The sequence below is a fragment of the Lepidochelys olivacea genome (genome assembly GCF_965140295.1).
Source record: "Lepidochelys olivacea isolate rLepOli2 genome assembly, chromosome: 14".
NCBI classification, from domain to species: Eukaryota; Metazoa; Chordata; order Testudines; family Cheloniidae; genus Lepidochelys; species Lepidochelys olivacea.
Genome location: NC_140424.1, coordinates 45,746,451 through 45,764,840, shown reverse-complemented (window position 1 = coordinate 45,764,840; position 18,390 = coordinate 45,746,451). Strand labels below are relative to the sequence as shown.

General features: G+C 67.2%; 2 protein-coding genes across 2 annotated transcripts; both read left to right on the top strand.

Moving 5' to 3' along the window:
- The first annotated feature begins 216 nt into the window (after positions 1 to 216).
- LOC311530113 (class II histocompatibility antigen, M alpha chain) lies at positions 217 to 7,438 on the top strand. The gene is made up of 5 exons (XM_084646493.1): positions 217 to 365; positions 1,500 to 1,760; positions 4,406 to 4,687; positions 6,410 to 6,538; positions 7,097 to 7,438. Exons 1-5 carry the CDS (start codon positions 287 to 289, stop codon positions 7,099 to 7,101), a joined length of 756 nt encoding a protein of 251 aa, XP_084502619.1. The 5' UTR covers positions 217 to 286; the 3' UTR covers positions 7,102 to 7,438.
- Positions 7,439 to 10,490: 3,052 nt separating this feature from the next.
- On the top strand, positions 10,491 to 18,390 carry LOC311531180 (HLA class II histocompatibility antigen, DM beta chain). Its single transcript, XM_084648332.1, has 6 exons — positions 10,491 to 10,958; positions 12,978 to 13,259; positions 14,043 to 14,327; positions 14,722 to 14,838; positions 16,148 to 16,183; positions 17,517 to 18,390. Exons 1-6 carry the CDS (start codon positions 10,907 to 10,909, stop codon positions 17,525 to 17,527), a joined length of 783 nt encoding a protein of 260 aa, XP_084504458.1. The 5' UTR covers positions 10,491 to 10,906; the 3' UTR covers positions 17,528 to 18,390.

Here is an 18,390-nt window from a genome sequence, read left to right as displayed (position 1 = left end):
TCGGGGGTGAATCCGGAGCAGGGCTCTGGCCTGTCTAGACAGGAGTCAGACCAGATGCTCACAATGGTCCCTCCTGGCCTCGGACCTTCCCACGTGTCTCCATCCCGGCGGCCCATCTGTGCTACCCGGCTCCCCGCGGCGGGCGTCTCCCTGGTAACAGGTGACAAGCGCTGGCGGGGCCCAGCCATTGGCCAGGAGGCGGCGGGCGCCCGGGGATTGGCCGGCAGCCGGCCGCAGATGCCCCGGGAGCCCAGGCGGGCGCGGGAGCAGAGGCAGCCAGGCGGGGATGGAGGCGCCCGGCTGCTGGGGGCTGCTGCTGGCCCTGGGGCTGCTGCGGGGGGCGGCGGCCACCCCCGCGACTGAGGGTAGGAGCTGCCCGCGGGCGTTATTGCACGGCCAGTGTGGGTGTGTGTTCTGTGCACAAGGGGGTTGGGGGTGTCGCCGTGGGTGTGCACGCACGGGCAGTGTGTGTGCGCACAAGGGGCCTGTCTGGGTGTACCTACAGGGGGACTGTGTCTGCGAATGATTGTGCACGTGGGGACGGTGTGTGGGACTGTGTGTGAACCGGTCCCTGCGTGCATCTCGGGGAGTGTGTGTTTTTGCGGGGGGGGTGTGTGAAAGTGTGTCGGGGTTGTGTGTGTGTGTGTGTGGAATTGGGCACGCATGGAGATCGTGTGTAAATAGGGTGTGTTATACTGTGCGTGCGTGAGAGCAAGCCCTTCCCAGGGCTTAGCCAGGCGCTGCCTGGGTGTGTGTGGGGAGGATTGTGTGAGTGTGTGGGTGAGGCAGCTATCCCTGCTCTTTCAGTGTGTGTCCGTGTCCAGTGTTGTGTTCATGGGTATTGCTGGGTGTGTATGGTGTGTAACCATATAACTGGGAGTGTGGGGTGGCGGTAGATTTTGCGTGTGTGTGATTGTGCACACAGGGGAGTGAAAAGTGGGGGGGATTGGTTGGGTGTGATTGTGTAGGTGTGCAGTGTGGGGTCAGGGTTGGGGGGCTTGTGGTGTGTTGTGTGACTGTGTGCTCATGCAGACTGTGTGTGTAGATAGGGTATTTAATGCATGTGTGTGGTTGTGTGTACAGGGGGTGGAGTGTGGGTGTGTGGGAAGAGTGTGCTTCCACATGGGTTGTGATGTGGATTTGTGTGTGAGGGATAGCAGCATGGTGTGGTGGGGGGCTCTGGGTGTGCCGGGGCTGGAGTGTGTGTGTGCAAAGGAATGTGTGTGTGCAGAGGCTGTCATGCCCCTGTGGGTGTGTGACTGTGTGTGCTTGCATGTGAGTGGCCGTCGTGGGTGTGAACATGTGTGTGTAAGGGGGGGTGTCTGTGTGCGTGAGGAGTGTGGGAGCTGGTGTGGGCACAGAAAACGGGGTACGGTGTGCACAGTGTGTGTGACAGGGGGGTGAGGAGTGTGTCGTGTGGGGGATTGTTTGTGTAGGGTTGTGTATGCACAGCAGTGCGTGCCCCGTTGCTGACCCCGCTCGGTGTCTCTCTCCCGCAGCGCCCCCGGCCCACGTCCTGTCCCGTGTGCTGTTCTGCCAGCCGGACCGCCCCTCGCAGGGCCTGGCCGACACCTTCGACGGGGACCAGCTCTTCTCCTTCGACTTCCCGGGGGCGCGCTGGGAGCCCCGGCTGCCCGACTTCCAGCCCTGGGTGGGCGCCCAGGAGAGCGCGGAGCAGATCCGCAACAACTCCCGACTATGCCAGGACCTGCTCTTGGTACTCACCAACATCACCACGGGCTTCCTGCCCGAGGCCAAAGGTACCCGGCCCTCGGAGCCCCTGTCTCCCCCAGCCCCACGGCCCCTCCGCACGGCACCCCCAGCGATCCCTGACACTGCCCTGCTCCTGCCCGAGGCCAAAGGTACCCGGCCCTTAGTGCCCCTGTCTCCCCCAGCCCCACGGCCCCTCCGCACGGCACCCCCAGCGATCCCTGACACTGCCCTGCCCTGCCCGAGGCCAAAGGTACCCGGCCCTCGGAGCCCCTGTCTCCCCCAGTCCCGCATCCCCTCCGCACGGCACCCCCAGCGATCCCTGACACTGCCCTGCTCCTGCCCGAGGCCAAAGGTACCCGGCCCTCGGTGCCCCTGTCTCCCCCAGCCCCACGTCCCCTCCGCACGGCACCCCCAGCGATCCCTGACACTGCCCTGCCCTGCCCGAGGCCAAAGGTACCCGGCCCTCGGTGCCCCTGTCTCCCCCAGCCCCACGTCCCCTCCGCACGGCACCCCCAGCGATCCCTGACACTGCCCTGCCCTGCCCGAGGCCAAAGGTACCCGGCCCTCGGTGCCCCTGTCTCCCCCAGCCCCACGTCCCCTCCGCACGGCACCCCCAGCGATCCCTGACACTGCCCTGCCCTGCCCGAGGCCAAAGGTACCCGGCCCTCGGAGCCCCTGTCTCCCCCAGTCCCGCATCCCCTCCGCACGGCACCCCCAGCGATCCCTGACACTGCCCTGCTCCTGCCCGAGGCCAAAGGTACCCGGCCCTCGGAGCCCCTGTCTCCCCCAGCCCCACGGCCCCTCCGCACGGCACCCCCAGCGATCCCTGACACTGCCCTGCCCTGCCCGAGGCCAAAGGTACCCGGCCCTCGGTGCCCCTGTCTCCCCCAGCCCCACGTCCCCTCCGCACGGCACCCCCAGCGATCCCTGACACTGCCCTGCTCCTGCCCGAGGCCAAAGGTACCCGGCCCTTAGTGCCCCTGTCTCCCCCAGCCCCACGGCCCCTCCGCACGGCACCCCCAGCGATCCCTGACACTGCCCTGCCCTGCCCGAGGCCAAAGGTACCCGGCCCTCGGAGCCCCTGTCTCCCCCAGTCCCGCATCCCCTCCGCACGGCACCCCCAGCGATCCCTGACACTGCCCTGCCCTGCCCGAGGCCAAAGGTACCCGGCCCTCGGAGCCCCTGTCTCCCCCAGCCCCACGTCCCCTCCGCACGGCACCCCCAGCGATCCCTGACACTGCCCTGCCCTGCCCGAGGCCAAAGGTACCCGGCCCTCGGAGCCCCTGTCTCCCCCAGTCCCGCATCCCCTCCGCACGGCACCCCCAGCGATCCCTGACACTGCCCTGCTCCTGCCCGAGGCCAAAGGTACCCGGCCCTCGGAGCCCCTGTCTCCCCCAGCCCCACGGCCCCTCCGCACGGCACCCCCAGCGATCCCTGACACTGCCCTGCTCCTGCCCGAGGCCAAAGGTACCCGGCCCTTAGTGCCCCTGTCTCCCCCAGCCCCACGGCCCCTCCGCACGGCACCCCCAGCGATCCCTGACACTGCCCTGCTCCTGCCCGAGGCCAAAGGTACCCGGCCCTCGGTGCCCCTGTCTCCCCCAGCCCCACGTCCCCTCCGCACGGCACCCCCAGCGATCCCTGACACTGCCCTGCCCTGCCCGAGGCCAAAGGTACCCGGCCCTCGGTGCCCCTGTCTCCCCCAGCCCCACGTCCCCTCCGCACGGCACCCCCAGCGATCCCTGACACTGCCCTGCCCTGCCCGAGGCCAAAGGTACCCGGCCCTCGGAGCCCCTGTCTCCCCCAGTCCCGCATCCCCTCCGCACGGCACCCCCAGCGATCCCTGACACTGCCCTGCCCGAGGCCAAAGGTACCCGGCCCTCGGTGCCCCTGTCTCCCCCAGCCCCACGTCCCCTCCGCACGGCACCCCCAGCGATCCCTGACACTGCCCTGCCCTGCCCGAGGCCAAAGGTACCCGGCCCTCGGAGCCCCTGTCTCCCCCAGCCCCACGGCCCCTCCGCACGGCACCCCCAGCGATCCCTGACACTGCCCTGCCCTGCCCGAGGCCAAAGGTACCCGGCCCTCGGAGCCCCTGTCTCCCCCAGTCCCGCATCCCCTCCGCACGGCACCCCCAGCCCCCAGCGATCCCTGACACTGCCCTGCCCGAGGCCAAATGTACCCGGCCCTCAGAGCCCCTGTCTCCCCCAGTCCCGCGTCCCCTCCGCACGGCACCCCCAGCGATCCCTGACACTGCCCTGCCCTGCCCGAGGCCAAAGGTACCCGGCCCTCGGAGCCCCTGTCTCCCCCAGTCCCGCGTCCCCTCCGCACGGCACCCCCAGCGATCCCTGACACTGCCCTGCCCTGCCCGAGGCCAAAGGTACCTGGCCCTCGGTGCCCCTGTCTCCCCCAGCCCCACGTCCCCTCCCCACGGCAGCCCCAGCGATCCCTGACACTGCCCTGCCCTGCCCGAGGCCAAAGGTACCCTCCCTGTGTCTGTGCACCCATGCCCTTCACCCCACAGCACCCCCTGCACAGGTGCCCATGCCCCTTACGGTGGTACCCCCTCCCTGCCCACGTCCCCCCAGCAACCCCATCCCCCCTTCCCAGGCCCCCCAGCACCTCCTCCTCCTCCCCACATATCCCCAGTGCTCCATCCCCTGCAGGCCCTCCCTTACCATCTCCCCTCTCCCCGCAGGCACCCCCATGGCCAACGTGTTCACAGCCCGGCCCCTGGAGCTGGGAAAACCCAACACCCTGATCTGCCAGGTGGGCAACCTCTTCCCAGCCTCGGTGACAGTGTCATGGCAGTGGCTGGGGGAGCCGGTGAGCCAGGGCATCAACACCACACGGTACTACCCCACCGAGGACCTGGGCTTCCTGCTCTTCTCCTACCTGGAGTTCACCCCGCAGGAGGGGGACGTCTACACCTGCACCATCACGCGGCCCAGGGACCGCTTCACCACCGTGGCCTACTGGGGTGAGAGATCCCCCCGATCCGCTCCCTGATCCACCCCCCGCACTCCGATCCTCCCCCCTGCACCCCGTTCCTCCCGCTGCACCCCGACCCTCCCCCCTGCACCCCTACCCTCCCGCTGCACCCCGTTCCTCCCCCCTGCACCCTGACCCTCCCGCTGCACCTCCCCCCTCCCGCTTGCACCCCTACCCTCCTCCTGCACCCCGTTCCTCCCTGCTGCACCCCGTTCCTCCCCCCTGCACCCTGACCCTCCCACTGCACCCCGGCCCTCCCGCTGCAACCCAATCCTTTCCCTGCACCCCGATCCTCCCTCCTGCACCCCATTCCTCCCTGCTGCACCCCGTTCCTCCCCCTGCACCCCATTCCTCCCTGCTGCACCCCGTTCCTCCCCCCTGCGCCCTGACCCTCCCACTGCACCCTGGCCCTCCTGTTGCACCCCATTCCTCCCTCCTGCACCCCGTTCCTCCCCCCTGCACCCTGACCCTCCCACTGCACCCCGTTCCTCCCTCTGCACCTCCGCCTCCCGCCTGCACCCTGACCCTCCCACTGCACCCCGGCCCTCCCGCTGCAACCCAATCCTTTCCCTGCACCCCGATCCTCCTGCACGCCATTCCTCCCTGCTGCACCCCGTTCCTCCCCCTTGCATCCTGACCTTCCCACTGCACCCCGGCCCTCCCGCTGCAACCCAATCCTTTCCCTGCACCCCAATCCTCCTTCCTGCACCCCATTCCTCCCTCCTGCACCCCGCTCCTCCCCCCTGCACCCTGACCCTCCCACTGCACCCCGGCCCTCCCACTGCAACCCAATCCTTTCCCTGCACCCCGATCCTCCCTCCTGCACCCCATTCCTCCCTGCTGCACCCCGTTCCTCCCCCCTGCACCCTGACCCTCCCACTGCACCCCGTTCCTCCCTCTGCACCTCCGCCTCCCGCCTGCACCCTGATCCTCCCACTGCACCCCGGCCCTCCCGCTGCAACCCAATCCTTTCCCTGCACCCCGATCCTGCCTCCTGCACCCCATTCCTCCCTGCTGCACCCCATTCCTCCCCCTTGCACCCTGACCCTCCCACTGCACCCCGGCCCTCCCGCTGCAACCCAATCCTTTCCCTGCACCCCAATCCTCCTTCCTGCACCCCATTCCTCCCTCCTGCACCCCGTTCCTCCCCCCTGCACCCTGACCCTCCCACTGCACCCCGTTCCTCCCTCTGCACCTCCGCCTCCCGCCTGCACCCTGATCCTCCCACTGCACCCCGGCCCTCCCGCTGCAACCGAATCCTTTCCCTGCATCCCGATCCTCCCTCCTGCACCCCATTCCTCCCTCCTCACCCCAGTCCTCCCCCTGACCCCGATTCTCCCCCTGCACCCCAATCCTCCCCCCTGCACCTCGATCCTCCCCCATCCTTCTATCCCTCCCCTGCACGTCTCCCCACCGGCACCATCACGCAGCCCGGGGACCGCTTCTCCACTGAGGCCGACTGGGGTGAGAAATTTCCCCCCTGCACTTGATTCAAGCCCCCGCCCTGAACTCGATCCCCTCCATACCCAATCCCCTTCCACCTGATCCTGCACCTCCCTCGCTACCCCCCTGCTGCTGGGATCCTTCCCTGATTTCCCGCCCTTGGCCTGTGTGCCCCACACCTCCCGCCTCCCCCACTGCCAGGAGCCCCCCCAACCTCCCTGGTAGCCCTGGCCTCACCCTGTATCTCTCCCCCCCGCGGTGTCTCTAGTGCCCCAGAACCCCATCCCATCAGAGCTGCTGGAGAACGTACTGTGTGGCCTGGCCATCGCCCTGGGCATCTTCTTCATGGTCACCGGGATCGTCCTCCTCCTCAAATCCCGCAGGCCCAGCCCCACAGGTACACCAGGCGCTGCCCCAGCTGGGGATGGGGGGAGTCTAGAGGGTTAGAGCAGGGGGATGGGGGCCAGGACTCCTGGGTTCTCTCCCCAGCTCTGGGAGGAGGGTGGGGTCTGGTGGGTAAAGCGGCAGGGCTGGGGGCCAGGACTCCTGGGTTCTTGCCCCAGCTCTGGGAGGGGAGTGGGGTCTATTGGGGCAGAACGGGGGGGCTGGGAGACAGGACTCCTGGGTTTTTTCCCAGGTCTGGGAGGGGAGTGGGGTCTCGTGGGTTAGAGCAGGGGGGCTGGGAGCCAGGACTCCTGGGTTCTGTCTCTGTCTCTGGGATGGAGGGAAGGTTAGTGCAGGGGTCTGGGGGCCAGGAGTTCTGGGTTCTATCCTAGCTCTGGCAGGGAAGTGGGGTCCAGTGGATTAGAGCTGGGAGCCAGGACTCCTGGGTTCTATCCCTGGCTCTGAAGGGAAGGGGGACGTCTGTTGAATTACAAAGAGGGAGGCTGGGCACCAGGACTCCTGGGTTCTATCCCTGCCATTGAGTCTCCTTGTTCTGTGTTTTCACCCTCAGAGTGAACACCGAGTGGCTGGAAACGCCTGAAGAACTATAAGGAGACGCCCCGTGTTCCCCGAACCCCTCCCCATTCCAGCCCTTGGGAACTGTGGGAAAGGCAGTTCCTGGACCAGCTGCAGTCAGCACGGAGCTGAGACTGGACACACTCCCTACACACGGGGCACGTCCCTGGGAACCTGGTGCCTCTCCTCCGGGGGTACCACGCTCTGCCCCCCCCAGCATTCCAGCAGTGCAGCACCCAGGGGCAGACTCCGACCCCCAGCCTGTGCCAGGGGTTGCCCCACTCCGGCGTATCGGTGCCTTATCCAGCCTCCTGCTAATAAAGGTCTATTTCCTGGAGCTGTTTTGCCATTGCCCCTCTGTATCGGGACCTCTCCCCATAGCCTTCGCCCCATGCCACCCCCCACCCCCTCTCCTGTCCTGCAGGGACCCCGCTGGGTGGGAGGGGAGCTCACATGCTGCGGCCAGTTCAGCCCTCAGCCTGGCTGCTGGCGAAGGGGCCGGTTACTGCCCGTGCTGGGGGCACCTGCCCTGCTAGGATCTGGGCTGAGACCCACCAAATTCGTTACACTGATCAGAGCCTGCATCCTATTCCTTGCTGCCTGAGCCAGCCAGTCCCTGCCCTGGGGCCGAATCGGAACCAACGCCCCCTGGAAGGGAAAGGCCCCGGGTCCCATTCCCTGCCCCCCTGAGCCAGCCAGTCCCTGCCCTGGGGCTGAATTGGAACCAACGCCCCCTGAAAGGGAAAGGCCCCGGGTCCCATTCCCTGCCCCCCTGAGCCAGCCTGTCCCTGCCCTGGGGCCGAATCGGAACCAATGCCCCCTGGAAGGGAAAGGCCCTGGGTCCATTCCTCACTCCCGTTCCCGAACTGGCCAGTTCCCTCTGGATAATCAAAGTCTCTGTCTCCCTCAGAGAGGAAATGAAAGTGTCTAAGCTGAGCCAGTTGGTTTCACGTCCCCATGCAGCTGGGAGCTGAGTCCCGGGGGCCAGCTGCCGCCCAGATGCCTGTGAAGTGCCAGGCTCCACTTCCCCATGCGGGGGCTGGGGGAGGGGAGAAGGGCGGGGATACGTGGGGGGGGGCGTTAGCTTTCCTGGGAACAGAAGGCCGTTGGCCCTGGGCCGAGGGGAAGTGTCTGGTGCACCGTGGAGAAATGGGGCCGTGGTTCTCACCCAGGGGCCCCCTCGGGAGCCTCGAGCAGGTTTCCGGGGGTCCTCCAAGCATGGCCGGCGTTAGACACTCAGGGCAGAAAGCCAAAGCCCCGCTACATGGGGCTGAAGCCCGGGGGCCCCGAGTCCTACCACCTGGGGCTGCAGCCGAAGCCTGAGCAGCTTAGCTCCATGGGAGGCCCCGTGGGGTGGGGCCCCAGGGACCTGCCCCCCTGGCTGCCCCCTAACGCTGGCCCCGGCTGCGTGGGCAGAAACCCAGGTGTGGAGGCACAGGTGGGCGGTGGAGCTTTTATAGCACGGGGGGGCGGGGTGTGGGGGGTGGGGCCCCCAGAAAGGAAACGGTTGCGAACCCCTGAAATAGGGGAAGCTGGGCCCAGAATAGGGGAAGCAGCAGGCCGCGAGGTTTCAGACACGCCAGGGCCAGCCCTGCCCACCAGGGAAGTGAAATCCCCAGGCTGGGAGAAATGGGGCCCATCCCCTGTTCCGGCGAGAGCAGCCGTCCCGCTGCTCCTCTGCCAGGATCCCCCCAGCTGCCCCCTCTGCTGGGATCTCCTCCCCTCCTCCAGGGCCCCCCTCTGCCAGGATCCCCCCCAGCTGCTCCTCTGCCAGGATCCCATCCCCTCCTCCAGGGCCCCCCTCTGCCAGGATCCCCCCCAGCTGCTCCTCTGCCAGGATCCCATCCCCTCCTCCAGGGCCCCCCTCTGCCAGGATCCACCCCAGCTGCCCCCTCTGCCGGGATCTCTTCCCCCCCAGCTGCTCCTCTGCCAGGATCCCCCCCAGCTGCCCCCTCTGCCAGGATCCCATCCCCGCCTCCAGGGCCTCCCTCTGCCAGGATCCCCCCCCAGCTGCTCCTCTGCCAGGATCCCCCCCAGCTGCCCCCTCTGCCAGGATCCCATCCCCGCCTCCAGGGCCCCCCTCTGCCAGGATCCCCCCCAGCTGCTCCTCTGCCAGGATCCCCCCCAGCTGCCCCCTCTGCCAGGATCCCATCCCCTCCTCCAGGGCCCCCCTCTGCCAGGATCCACCCCAGCTGCCCCCTCTGCCGGGATCTCTTCCCCCCCAGCTGCTCCTCTGCCAGGATCCCCCCCAGCTGCCCCCTCTGCCAGGATCCCATCCCCGCCTCCAGGGCCTCCCTCTGCCAGGATCCCCCCCCAGCTGCTCCTCTGCCAGGATCCCCCCCAGCTGCCCCCTCTGCCAGGATCCCATCCCCGCCTCCAGGGCCCCCCTCTGCCAGGATCCCCCCCAGCTGCTCCTCTGCCATGATCCCCCCCAGCTGCCCCCTCTGCCAGGAGCCCCCCCAGCTGCCCCCTCTGCCAGGATCCCATCCCCGCCTCCAGGGCCCCCTCTGCCAGGATCCCCCCCCAGCTGCCCCCTCTGCCAGGAGCCCCCCCAGCTGCTCCTCTGCCAGGATCCCATCCCCGCCTCCAGGGCCCCCCTCTGCCAGGATCCCCCCCAGCTGCACCCTCTGCCAGGATCTCCTACCCCATCCTCTCCCCCAAACTGCCCCCTCTGCCAGGATCCCATCCCCTCCTCCAGGGCCCCCCTCTGCCAGGATCCCCTCCCCCCAGCTGCCCCCTTGGCCGGGATCCCCTCCCCCCGGCACTCGTCCCTTTCCCCTGCAGCCAAGCCCTCCGCCACACGTCTGGCCCCGTGCCCCATGGCTGCTCCGTGCCTCAGTTTCCCCACCTGTAATGGGGGCGGGGGGCTGTCACAGGTCCCCGGTGCCGCGGGAGGTCCGGGGAGATAAACCCACCACGGCCCGAGGGCTGCCCCGAGTCTGGGCCCAGCCCCACGGCGCGGCGGGACATCTCCCCGTCGGGCTCCCCGCCCGGCCGCCTCCACCCAGCGACTGATGATGCCGGCAGCGGAGCCGGCTGCCATTGGCCAGGGCCGGCTGGCGGGGGGGTCAGGACAGCGGGACCTGCCTGTGCGGTCCGGAGCCAGAGGGACCCCTGCAGAGCCCAGGGATCCCAGAGAGAGATCTGCCCCCCCAGACCCAGGGATGCTAGAGAGAGATCTGCCCCCCCCCAGACCCAGAGATCCCAGAGAGAGATCTGCCCCCGCAGACCCAGGGATCCTAGAGAGAGATCTGCCCCCCCAGACCCAGGGATCCCGGAGAGAGATCTGCCCCCCCAGACCCAGAGATCCCAGAGAGAGATCTACCCCCCCCAAACCCAGGGATCCTAGAGAGAGATCTGCCCCCCCAGACCCAGAGATCCCAGAGAGAGATCTGCCCCCCCAGAGCCTGGGAGATCTGCCCCCCCAGACCCAGGAATCCCAGTGACAGCTCTCCTGCAACAGGCCCAGAGATCCCCAGCGCCCCCCACCAAGCCAGGGATCCCGTGGGATCACCCCAAAGCAGCTGGAATCCAGCAGCAGAGACGTCCGACACCCAGGATCCAGAGAGAGCCTCTCCCGGAGCCCCTGGGATCCAGCGATCTCCCCCCGCAGAGCTGGGGATCCCGGAGCAGGGAGAAGGGCCTGTGGGATCCTGAGAGATCCTCCAGCCAGAGATCCCAGAGCGCGCCCGCCGCAGAGCCAGGGAGCTGGAAACTTGCTTCAAGGAGCAGAGACCCGAGACCCCCGTGCCGAGCCGGGGACCCCGCACACAGACCTGCCCTGGCCTGGGACCGAGGGGCCGCCATGAAGCTGGTGCTGTGGCTGCTGTCCATGGCTCTGAGCCACCACGGAGCAGGTGAGGGCGCCCGTCGGTGCCACGGACCTGGGGGGAGCTTAGGGTCCCTGCCCCCTATAATCCTCTCCGGGGGTCCCCGCTTCAGAAACCGGCCTAGCGACCGTCTGACCACCTGTCCCCAGGGCTGTGCCCCGGGACCAGGACCCATGCTGGAGATGTCAGGCTAGGGCTTAAACCCCATGTCTAACCTTAGGGGACAGTGCCTGTGTGTGGATGGGGGATAACCCCAGTCTGTACCCCTTGGGGGCTGTGTCTCTGCGTGCAGGGGGTATAACCCCAGCCTGTACCCCTTGGGGGCTGTGTCTGTGTGTGGATGGGGGATAACCCCAGTCTGTACCCCTTGGGGGCTGTGTCTCTGCGTGCAGGGGGTATAACCCCAGTCTGTACCCCTTGGGGGCTGTGTCTGTGTGTGCAGGGGGTATAACCCCAGCCTGTACCCTTTGGGGGCTGTGTCTGTGTGTGCAGGGGGTATAACCCCAGTCTGTACCCCTTGGGGGCTGTGTCTGTGTGTGCAGGGGGTATAACCCCAGCCTGTACCCCTTGGGGGCTGTGTCTGTGTGTGGATGGGGGATAACCCCAGCCTGTACCCCTTGGGGGCTGTGTCTGTGTGTGGGGCATAACCCCAGTCTATACCCCTAGGGGCTTTGTCTCTAGGGGGGGGGCTTGTCTGTGTGTGGGGGGGGATAACCCTAGACTGTACCCCTAGGGGGCTGTGTCTGTGTGTGCGGGGGTATAACTCCAGTCTGTCTGTACCCCTGGGGGGAGGAGCGTATCTGTGTGTGTGTGGGGGGTATAACCCTAGTCTCTACTCCTAAGGGACTGTGTCTGTATGTGGATGCGGGTATAACTCCAGTCTGTCTGGACCCCGACAGAGCTGTGTCTGTGTGTCGTGTGTGTGTGTATATAAACCCCGTGTGTACCCCTAGGGGGCTGTGTCTGTGTGTGGGGGGGTATTATCCCAGCCTGTACCCCTTGGGGGCTGTGTCTGTGTGTGCAGGGGGTATAACCCCAGTCTGTCTGTACCCCTTGGGGGCTGTGTCTGTGTGTGCAGGGGGTATAACCCCAGTCTGTCTGTACCCCTTGGGGGCTGTGTCTGTGTGTGTGGGGGTATTATCCCAGTCTGTACCCCTTGGGGGCTGTGTCTGTGTGTGCAGGGGGTATAACCCCAGTCTGTCTGTACCCCTTGGGGGCTGTGTCTGTGTGTGTGGGGGTATTATCCCAGTCTGTCTGTACCCCTTGGGGGCTGTGTCTGTGTGTGTGGGGGTATTATCCCAGTCTGTACCCCTTGGGGGCTGTGTCTGTGTGTGCAGGGGGTATAACCCCAGTCTGTCTGTACCCCTTGGGGGCTGTGTCTGTGTGTGTGGGGGTATTATCCCAGTCTGTACCCCTTGGGGGCTGTGTCTGTGTGTGTGGGGGTATTATCCCAGTCTGTCTGTACCCCTTGGGGGCTGTGTCTGTGTGTGTGGGGGTATTATCCCAGCCTGTACCCCTTGGGGGCTGTGTCTGTGTGTGGGGGGGTATTATCCCAGCCTGTACCCCTTGGGGGCTGTGTCTGTGTGTGCAGGGGGTATAACCCCAGTCTGTCTGTACCCCTTGGGGGCTGTGTCTGTGTGTGGGGGGGGTATTATCCCAGTCTGTAGCCCTAGGGGGCTGTGTGTGTCGGGGGGGTAGCCCCGATCTGTACCCCTCGGGGCTGTGTGTGTGTAGGGGGGGTTAACCCCATGGTTCCCAGCGTACACACCCACAGTAGGGCTCTACAATTGCAGAGGAACCCTCTGGATGGGGTTTCAACCCAACGTCCCCTGGTCTACACCCCGGGGGCATGGCCTAGTGTGGAACCGGTCCCCACCTGTCCCCATAACCTCCCTGATCCCCATCCCCCCAGTGGCCCGCCCTCCTTGACCCATCCCTCCGTCACCCCACTGGTCACTCCCGCCCCCCATGGTCCCAACGTCTCTGTGCCCATCCCCCATGTCCCGCCCTGCCCCGAACCCGCTTCTGACGGCCCCGACCCCGCAGGCGGGTTCCTTGTGCACCTGGCCACCGAGTGCCCCCTGGCAGCCAACGGCTCCGTGCTCTGGTTCAGCTTCACCTTCGTCTTCAACAAGAACCCGCTGGTGTGTTACAACGACCACGACCAGCTCTTCGAGGCCTGTGACATGGGCCTGCTCCACAACATAGCCACGGGCATGGCCACCCAACTCAACGCGGACCCCGACTGGCGCCGGCATATGGCAGGGGGGCGCCAGGCCTGCCAGAACCAGAGCCAGCGGCTCTGGAGCCGCACGGGGCAAAGGAAGAGTGAGTGGGGGCTGCAGGGCACCGAGCTGGGGTGGGGGAGGGGGCTGCAGGGCACCGAGCCGGGGCGGGGGAGGGGGCTGCAGGGCACCGAGCCGGGGCGGGGGAGGGGGCTGCGGGGCCCCTGGCACCGAGCCGGGGCGGGGGAGGGGGCTGCGGGGCCCGGGGCACCGAGCCGGGGCGGGGGAGGGGGCTGCGGGGCCCGGGGCCCGGGGCACCGAACCGGGGCGGGGGTGGGGGCTGCGGGGCCCGGGGCACCGAGCCGGGGCGGGGGAGGGGGCTGCGGGGCCCCTGGCACCGAGCCGGGGCGGGGGAGGGGGCTGCGGGGCCCAGGGCACCGAGCCAGGGCGGGGGAGGGGGCTGCGGGGCCCGGGGCACCGAGCCGGGGCGGGGGAGGGGGCTGCGGGGCCCGGGGCACCGAGCCGGGGCGGGGGAGGGGGCTGCGGGGCCCGGGGCCCGGGGCACCGAGCCGGGGCGGGGGTGGGGGCTGCGGGGCCCGGGGCACCGAGCCGGGGCGGGGGAGGGGGCTGCGGGGCCCCTGGCACCGAGCTGGGGCGGGGGAGGGGGCTGCGGGGCCCCTGGCACCGAGCCGGGGCGGGGGAGGGGGCTGCGGGGCCCAGGGCACCGAGCCAGGGCGGGGGAGGGGGCTGCGGGGCCCGGGGCACCGAGCCGGGGCAGGGGAAGGATTTGATGTGGGGGGATACTGGGCAGGGGGCCCGTGGGTCTGATCCCCGTGTGAGGTGGGGGGACCAGGAGCCGGTTCACACAGTGACTCCCCCCCAACAGCGCCCCCCAGCGTCCGCATCGTCTCCACGGCCCTGCCGAACCCCGCGGGGACCATGCGCCTCACCTGCCACGTCTGGGGCTTCTACCCGGCGGAGGTGCTGGTCACCTGGCTGCGGAACAGGAGCCCCGTGGAGCCCACCGAGAACGGCCTGAGCCCGGCGCTGGCCAATGGCGACTGGACCTACCAGACCCACCTCAGCCTGCTCACCGCCCCCAAGCCCGGGGACACCTACACCTGCCTCGTGCAGCACTCCAGCCTGCCCGAGCCCCACCAGGAGCAGTGGGGTGAGCCCGAGCAGGGCAGGGTACGGGTTTGGGGGGCAGAGGCATCGGGTGGGGGGGAGAGAGTGCTGGGTGGTTGGGGTGATGGGGGGCAGCAGGAGAGGGGTGCAGGGCAGGGGAAGGGCATGCTGGGGGGCAGGGTATGGAGTAGGGGGAAGGGGGTGCAGGGGGCAGAGGTACAGGGTGGGGGAGGGCATGCTGGGGTTAGGGGGGCAGCAGGAGTGGGGTGCAGAACAGGGGAATGGGGTGCTGGGGGGCAGTGGTCTGGGGCAGGGAGCGGGGAGAGAAACACGGGGTGAAGGGGATCTGGGTAGGACTTCGGCTGGGGGTGCAGGGGTGCTGTGGGGGGCTCCTCAGTCTACCCCCCCGTTAACTCCTCCCCTGCTGTGTCCCCCAGGGCCCAGCCTGTCCCCGGGGCTGACGGTCAAGGTCAGCATGGCTGTCGTGGTGCTGATCCTGGGCCTCATCCTGCTGGGCACCGGCATGGTCTTCTGGTGGAGGGCGCCCGCCCCGGGTAAGGGGGGGGCTGGGGCCATGTGTCCCTCTCGCCTGGGGTCCTGAGCCCCCAATTCCCAACGCAGGGGGGCGGGCGTCCCCGGGGTCCCTGCAAGAGATGGGGACAATGTGAGGCCCATTTCCGGGGTGCTGGGGATTGAGTGTGTGTGTCCCCTGCTGCCCCCTGCTGGTGAGAGTGTGTGTGTGTGTGTGTCTGTGTGTCCTGCTGCTCCCTGCTGGTGAGTGTGTGTGTGTGTGTGTGAGTGTGTCCCCTGCTGCCCCCTGCTGGTGAGTGTGTGTGTGTGTGTGTGTGTCCCCTGCTGCCCCCTGCTGGTGTGTGTGTGTGTGTCCTGCTGCTCCCTGCTGGTGAGTGTGTGTGTGTGTGTGTGTGTGTGTGTGTGTCCTGCTGCTCCCTGCTGGTGAGTGTGTGTGTGTGTGTGTGTCTGTGTGTCCTGCTGCTCCCTGCTGGTGAGTGTGTGTGTGTGTGTGTGTGTCCCCTGCTGCCCCCTGCTGGTGTGTGTGTCTGTGTGTCTGTGTGTGTGTCCCCTGCTGGTGTGTGTGTGTGTGAGTGTGTCCCCTGCTGCCCCCTGCTGGTGAGTGTGTGTGTGTGTGTGTGTGTCCCCTGCTGGTGTGTGTGTGTGTGTGTCCTGCTGCCCCCTGCTGGTGAGAGTGTGTGTGTGTGTGTGTGTGTGTGTGTGTGTGTGTCCCCTGCTGCCCCCTGCTGGTGTGTGTGTCTGTGTGTCCTGCTGCTCCCTGCTGGTGAGTGTGTGTGTGTGTGTGTGTCTGTGTGTCCTGCTGCTCCCTGCTGGTGAGTGTGTGTGTGTGTGTGTGTGTGTCCCCTGCTGCCCCCTGCTGGTGAGTGTGTGTGTGTGTGTGTGTCCTGCTGCTCCCTGCTGGTGAGTGTGTGTGTGTGTGTGTGTGTGTGTGTGTCCTGCTGCTCCCTGCTGGTGAGTGTGTGTGTGTCTGTGTGTCCTGCTGCTCCCTGCTGGTGAGTGTGTGTGTGTGTGTCCCCTGCTGCCCCCTGCTGGTGTGTGTGTCTGTGTGTCTGTGTGTCCTGCTGCTCCCTGCTGGTGAGTGTGTGTGTGTGTGTGTGTCTGTGTGTCCTGCTGCTCCCTGCTGGTGAGTGTGTGTGTGTGTGTGTGTGTCCCCTGCTGCCCCCTGCTGGTGTGTGTGTCTGTGTGTCTGTGTGTCCTGCTGCTCCCTGCTGGTGAGTGTGTGTGTGTGTGTGTGTGAGTGTGTCCCCTGCTGCCCCCTGCTGGCTGGGGCAGCGCATGTGCGGCGGGGGGCAGGATCCCCTCTGACTGACTCTGTTTCCTTCCCCCTTCCAGGTTATTCTCCCCTCCCCGGGCACAACTATGCTGGAGGTAACGGCCGCCTGGCTGAGTGTCCCTGCGTCCTCCCCACCCCCCCATCTCCCCACAGACCCCTCCCCACACCCTCCATCCCTCCCCCCACAGACCCCTCCCCACACCCCTCCATCCCTCCCCTCATCCCCCCATCTCCCCACAGACCCCTCCCCACACCCCTTCCCTCATCCCCCATCTCCTCACAGACCCTTCCCCACACCCCTCCATCCCTCCCCCCACAGACCCCTCCCCACACCCCTCCATCCCTCCCCTCATCCCCCCATCTCCCCACAGACCCCTCCCCACACCCTCCATCCCTCCCTCACAGACCCTTCCCCACACCCTCCATCCCTCCCCTCATCCCCCCATCTCCTCAGACCCTTCCCCACACCCTCCATCCCTCCCCCCACAGACCCTTCCCCACACCCCCCATCTCCCCACAGGCCCCTCCCCACCCCCCATATCCCTCCCCACACCCTCCATCCCTCCCCCCACAGACCCCTCCCCACACCCCTCCATCCCTCCCCTCATCCCCCCATCTCCCCACAGACCCTTCCCCACACCCTCCATCCCTCCCCTCATCCCCCCATCTCCTCAGACCCTTCCCCACACCCTCCATCCCTCCCCCCACAGACCCTTCCCCACACCCCCCATCTCCCCACAGGCCCCTCCCCACCCCCCTCCCTCCATACCCCTCCCCACACCCTCCATCCCTCCCCCCACAGACCCCTCCCCACACCCCTCCATCCCTCCCCTCATCCCCCCATCTCCCCACAGACCCCTCCCCACACCGCTTCCCTCATCCCCCATCTCCTCACAGACCCTTCCCCACACCCGTCCATCCCTCCCCCCACAGACCCCTCCCCACACCCCTCCATCCCTCCCCTCATCTCCCCACAGACCCCTCCCCACACCCCTTCCCTCATCCCCCATCTCCTCACAGACCCTTCCCCACACCCCTCCATTCCTCCCCCCACAGACCCTTCCCCACACCCCTCCATCCCTCCCCTCATCTCCCCACAGACCCCTCCCCACACCCCTTCCCTCATCCCCCATCTCCTCACAGACCCTTCCCCACACCCCTCCATTCCTCCCCCCACAGACCCTTCCCCACACTCCTCCACCCCTCCAACAATCCCTCCCCTCATCCCCCCATCCCCACACAGACCCCTCCTCCAACCATCCCTCCATCCACCACCCCCTCTGCCTCGGTCTCTCCATCCGTCCGTCTGCCCCCCTCTGTCTCGGTCTCTCCGTCTGTCCGTCTGCCCCCCCACCCCGTCTTGGTCTCTCCATCCATCTGTCTCTGTCCCGGTTCATTCACGCCTCTCTCGCTGTGTTTACCCTGCAGGCAGCACCTAACGCCCCTGGGCACCGAGACCCCCAGCTCCAGCCCCCCAGCCCCAGTGGAGGATCCCGACTCATCCTGTCTGTCGCCCCCCAGCTTAGCCACCCCTCCCCATGGGGTTTCGATCCATGGGACCGAGACGGAACCTGTCTCCGTGCCAGCCGGGCACCGCAGCGAGGACGGCTCAGACCAGATCCCCCGTGGGGCCTGTACGGCCCAGCACCTCCTGCACCCCTCCCCCACTGTGGCTGTATATACGGGGGCCTATAGATGGCTGTAGAGACCTCCCCTTCCCAACTCCAAGCGCCTGATGCAAGTAGGACAAAATAACGATATAATGACCTGATTGCTGGCCTCAAGCCCCAGCCCAAATTAGAGCCGACGACACTGTATAGACCAGCAGGCCAATACAGAGATATAAGGACCTCAAAAGAGATCCCCTACACACCCCATTCTCAACGCCGAACCCCAGAGCCCAGACAGGCTGCCCCCCACTCTTGCACACCGCACTTGTATACTGGGGCTATAGGTGGATATAGGGACCAGACCCTGCCACCCCCTCCAGAGAGAGAGCCCCTGAGACCACAAGGACTGCCCCCCACGCACCCGCTGTGAATAGCAGGGCCCTTAAAGGGCTAGAGGAACCCCAGGATAGACCCCCGTCCCCACAGACTTGGAGTCCTCTGCCCTGTACAGCTCAGCGGGGCAATACAGGGATATACCGATCTGATCAGACCCCTAGCCTCTCCCCAGCCCCCCAGATCCCTCAGCACTGGGGGATGTGCCCAAATCCCCACCCCCGGTACAATCCCACTCCCCCCACCAGGGTCACCCTAGACCTGGGCTCCCTCCTGGGTCTTCAGACGATTCCCCCATT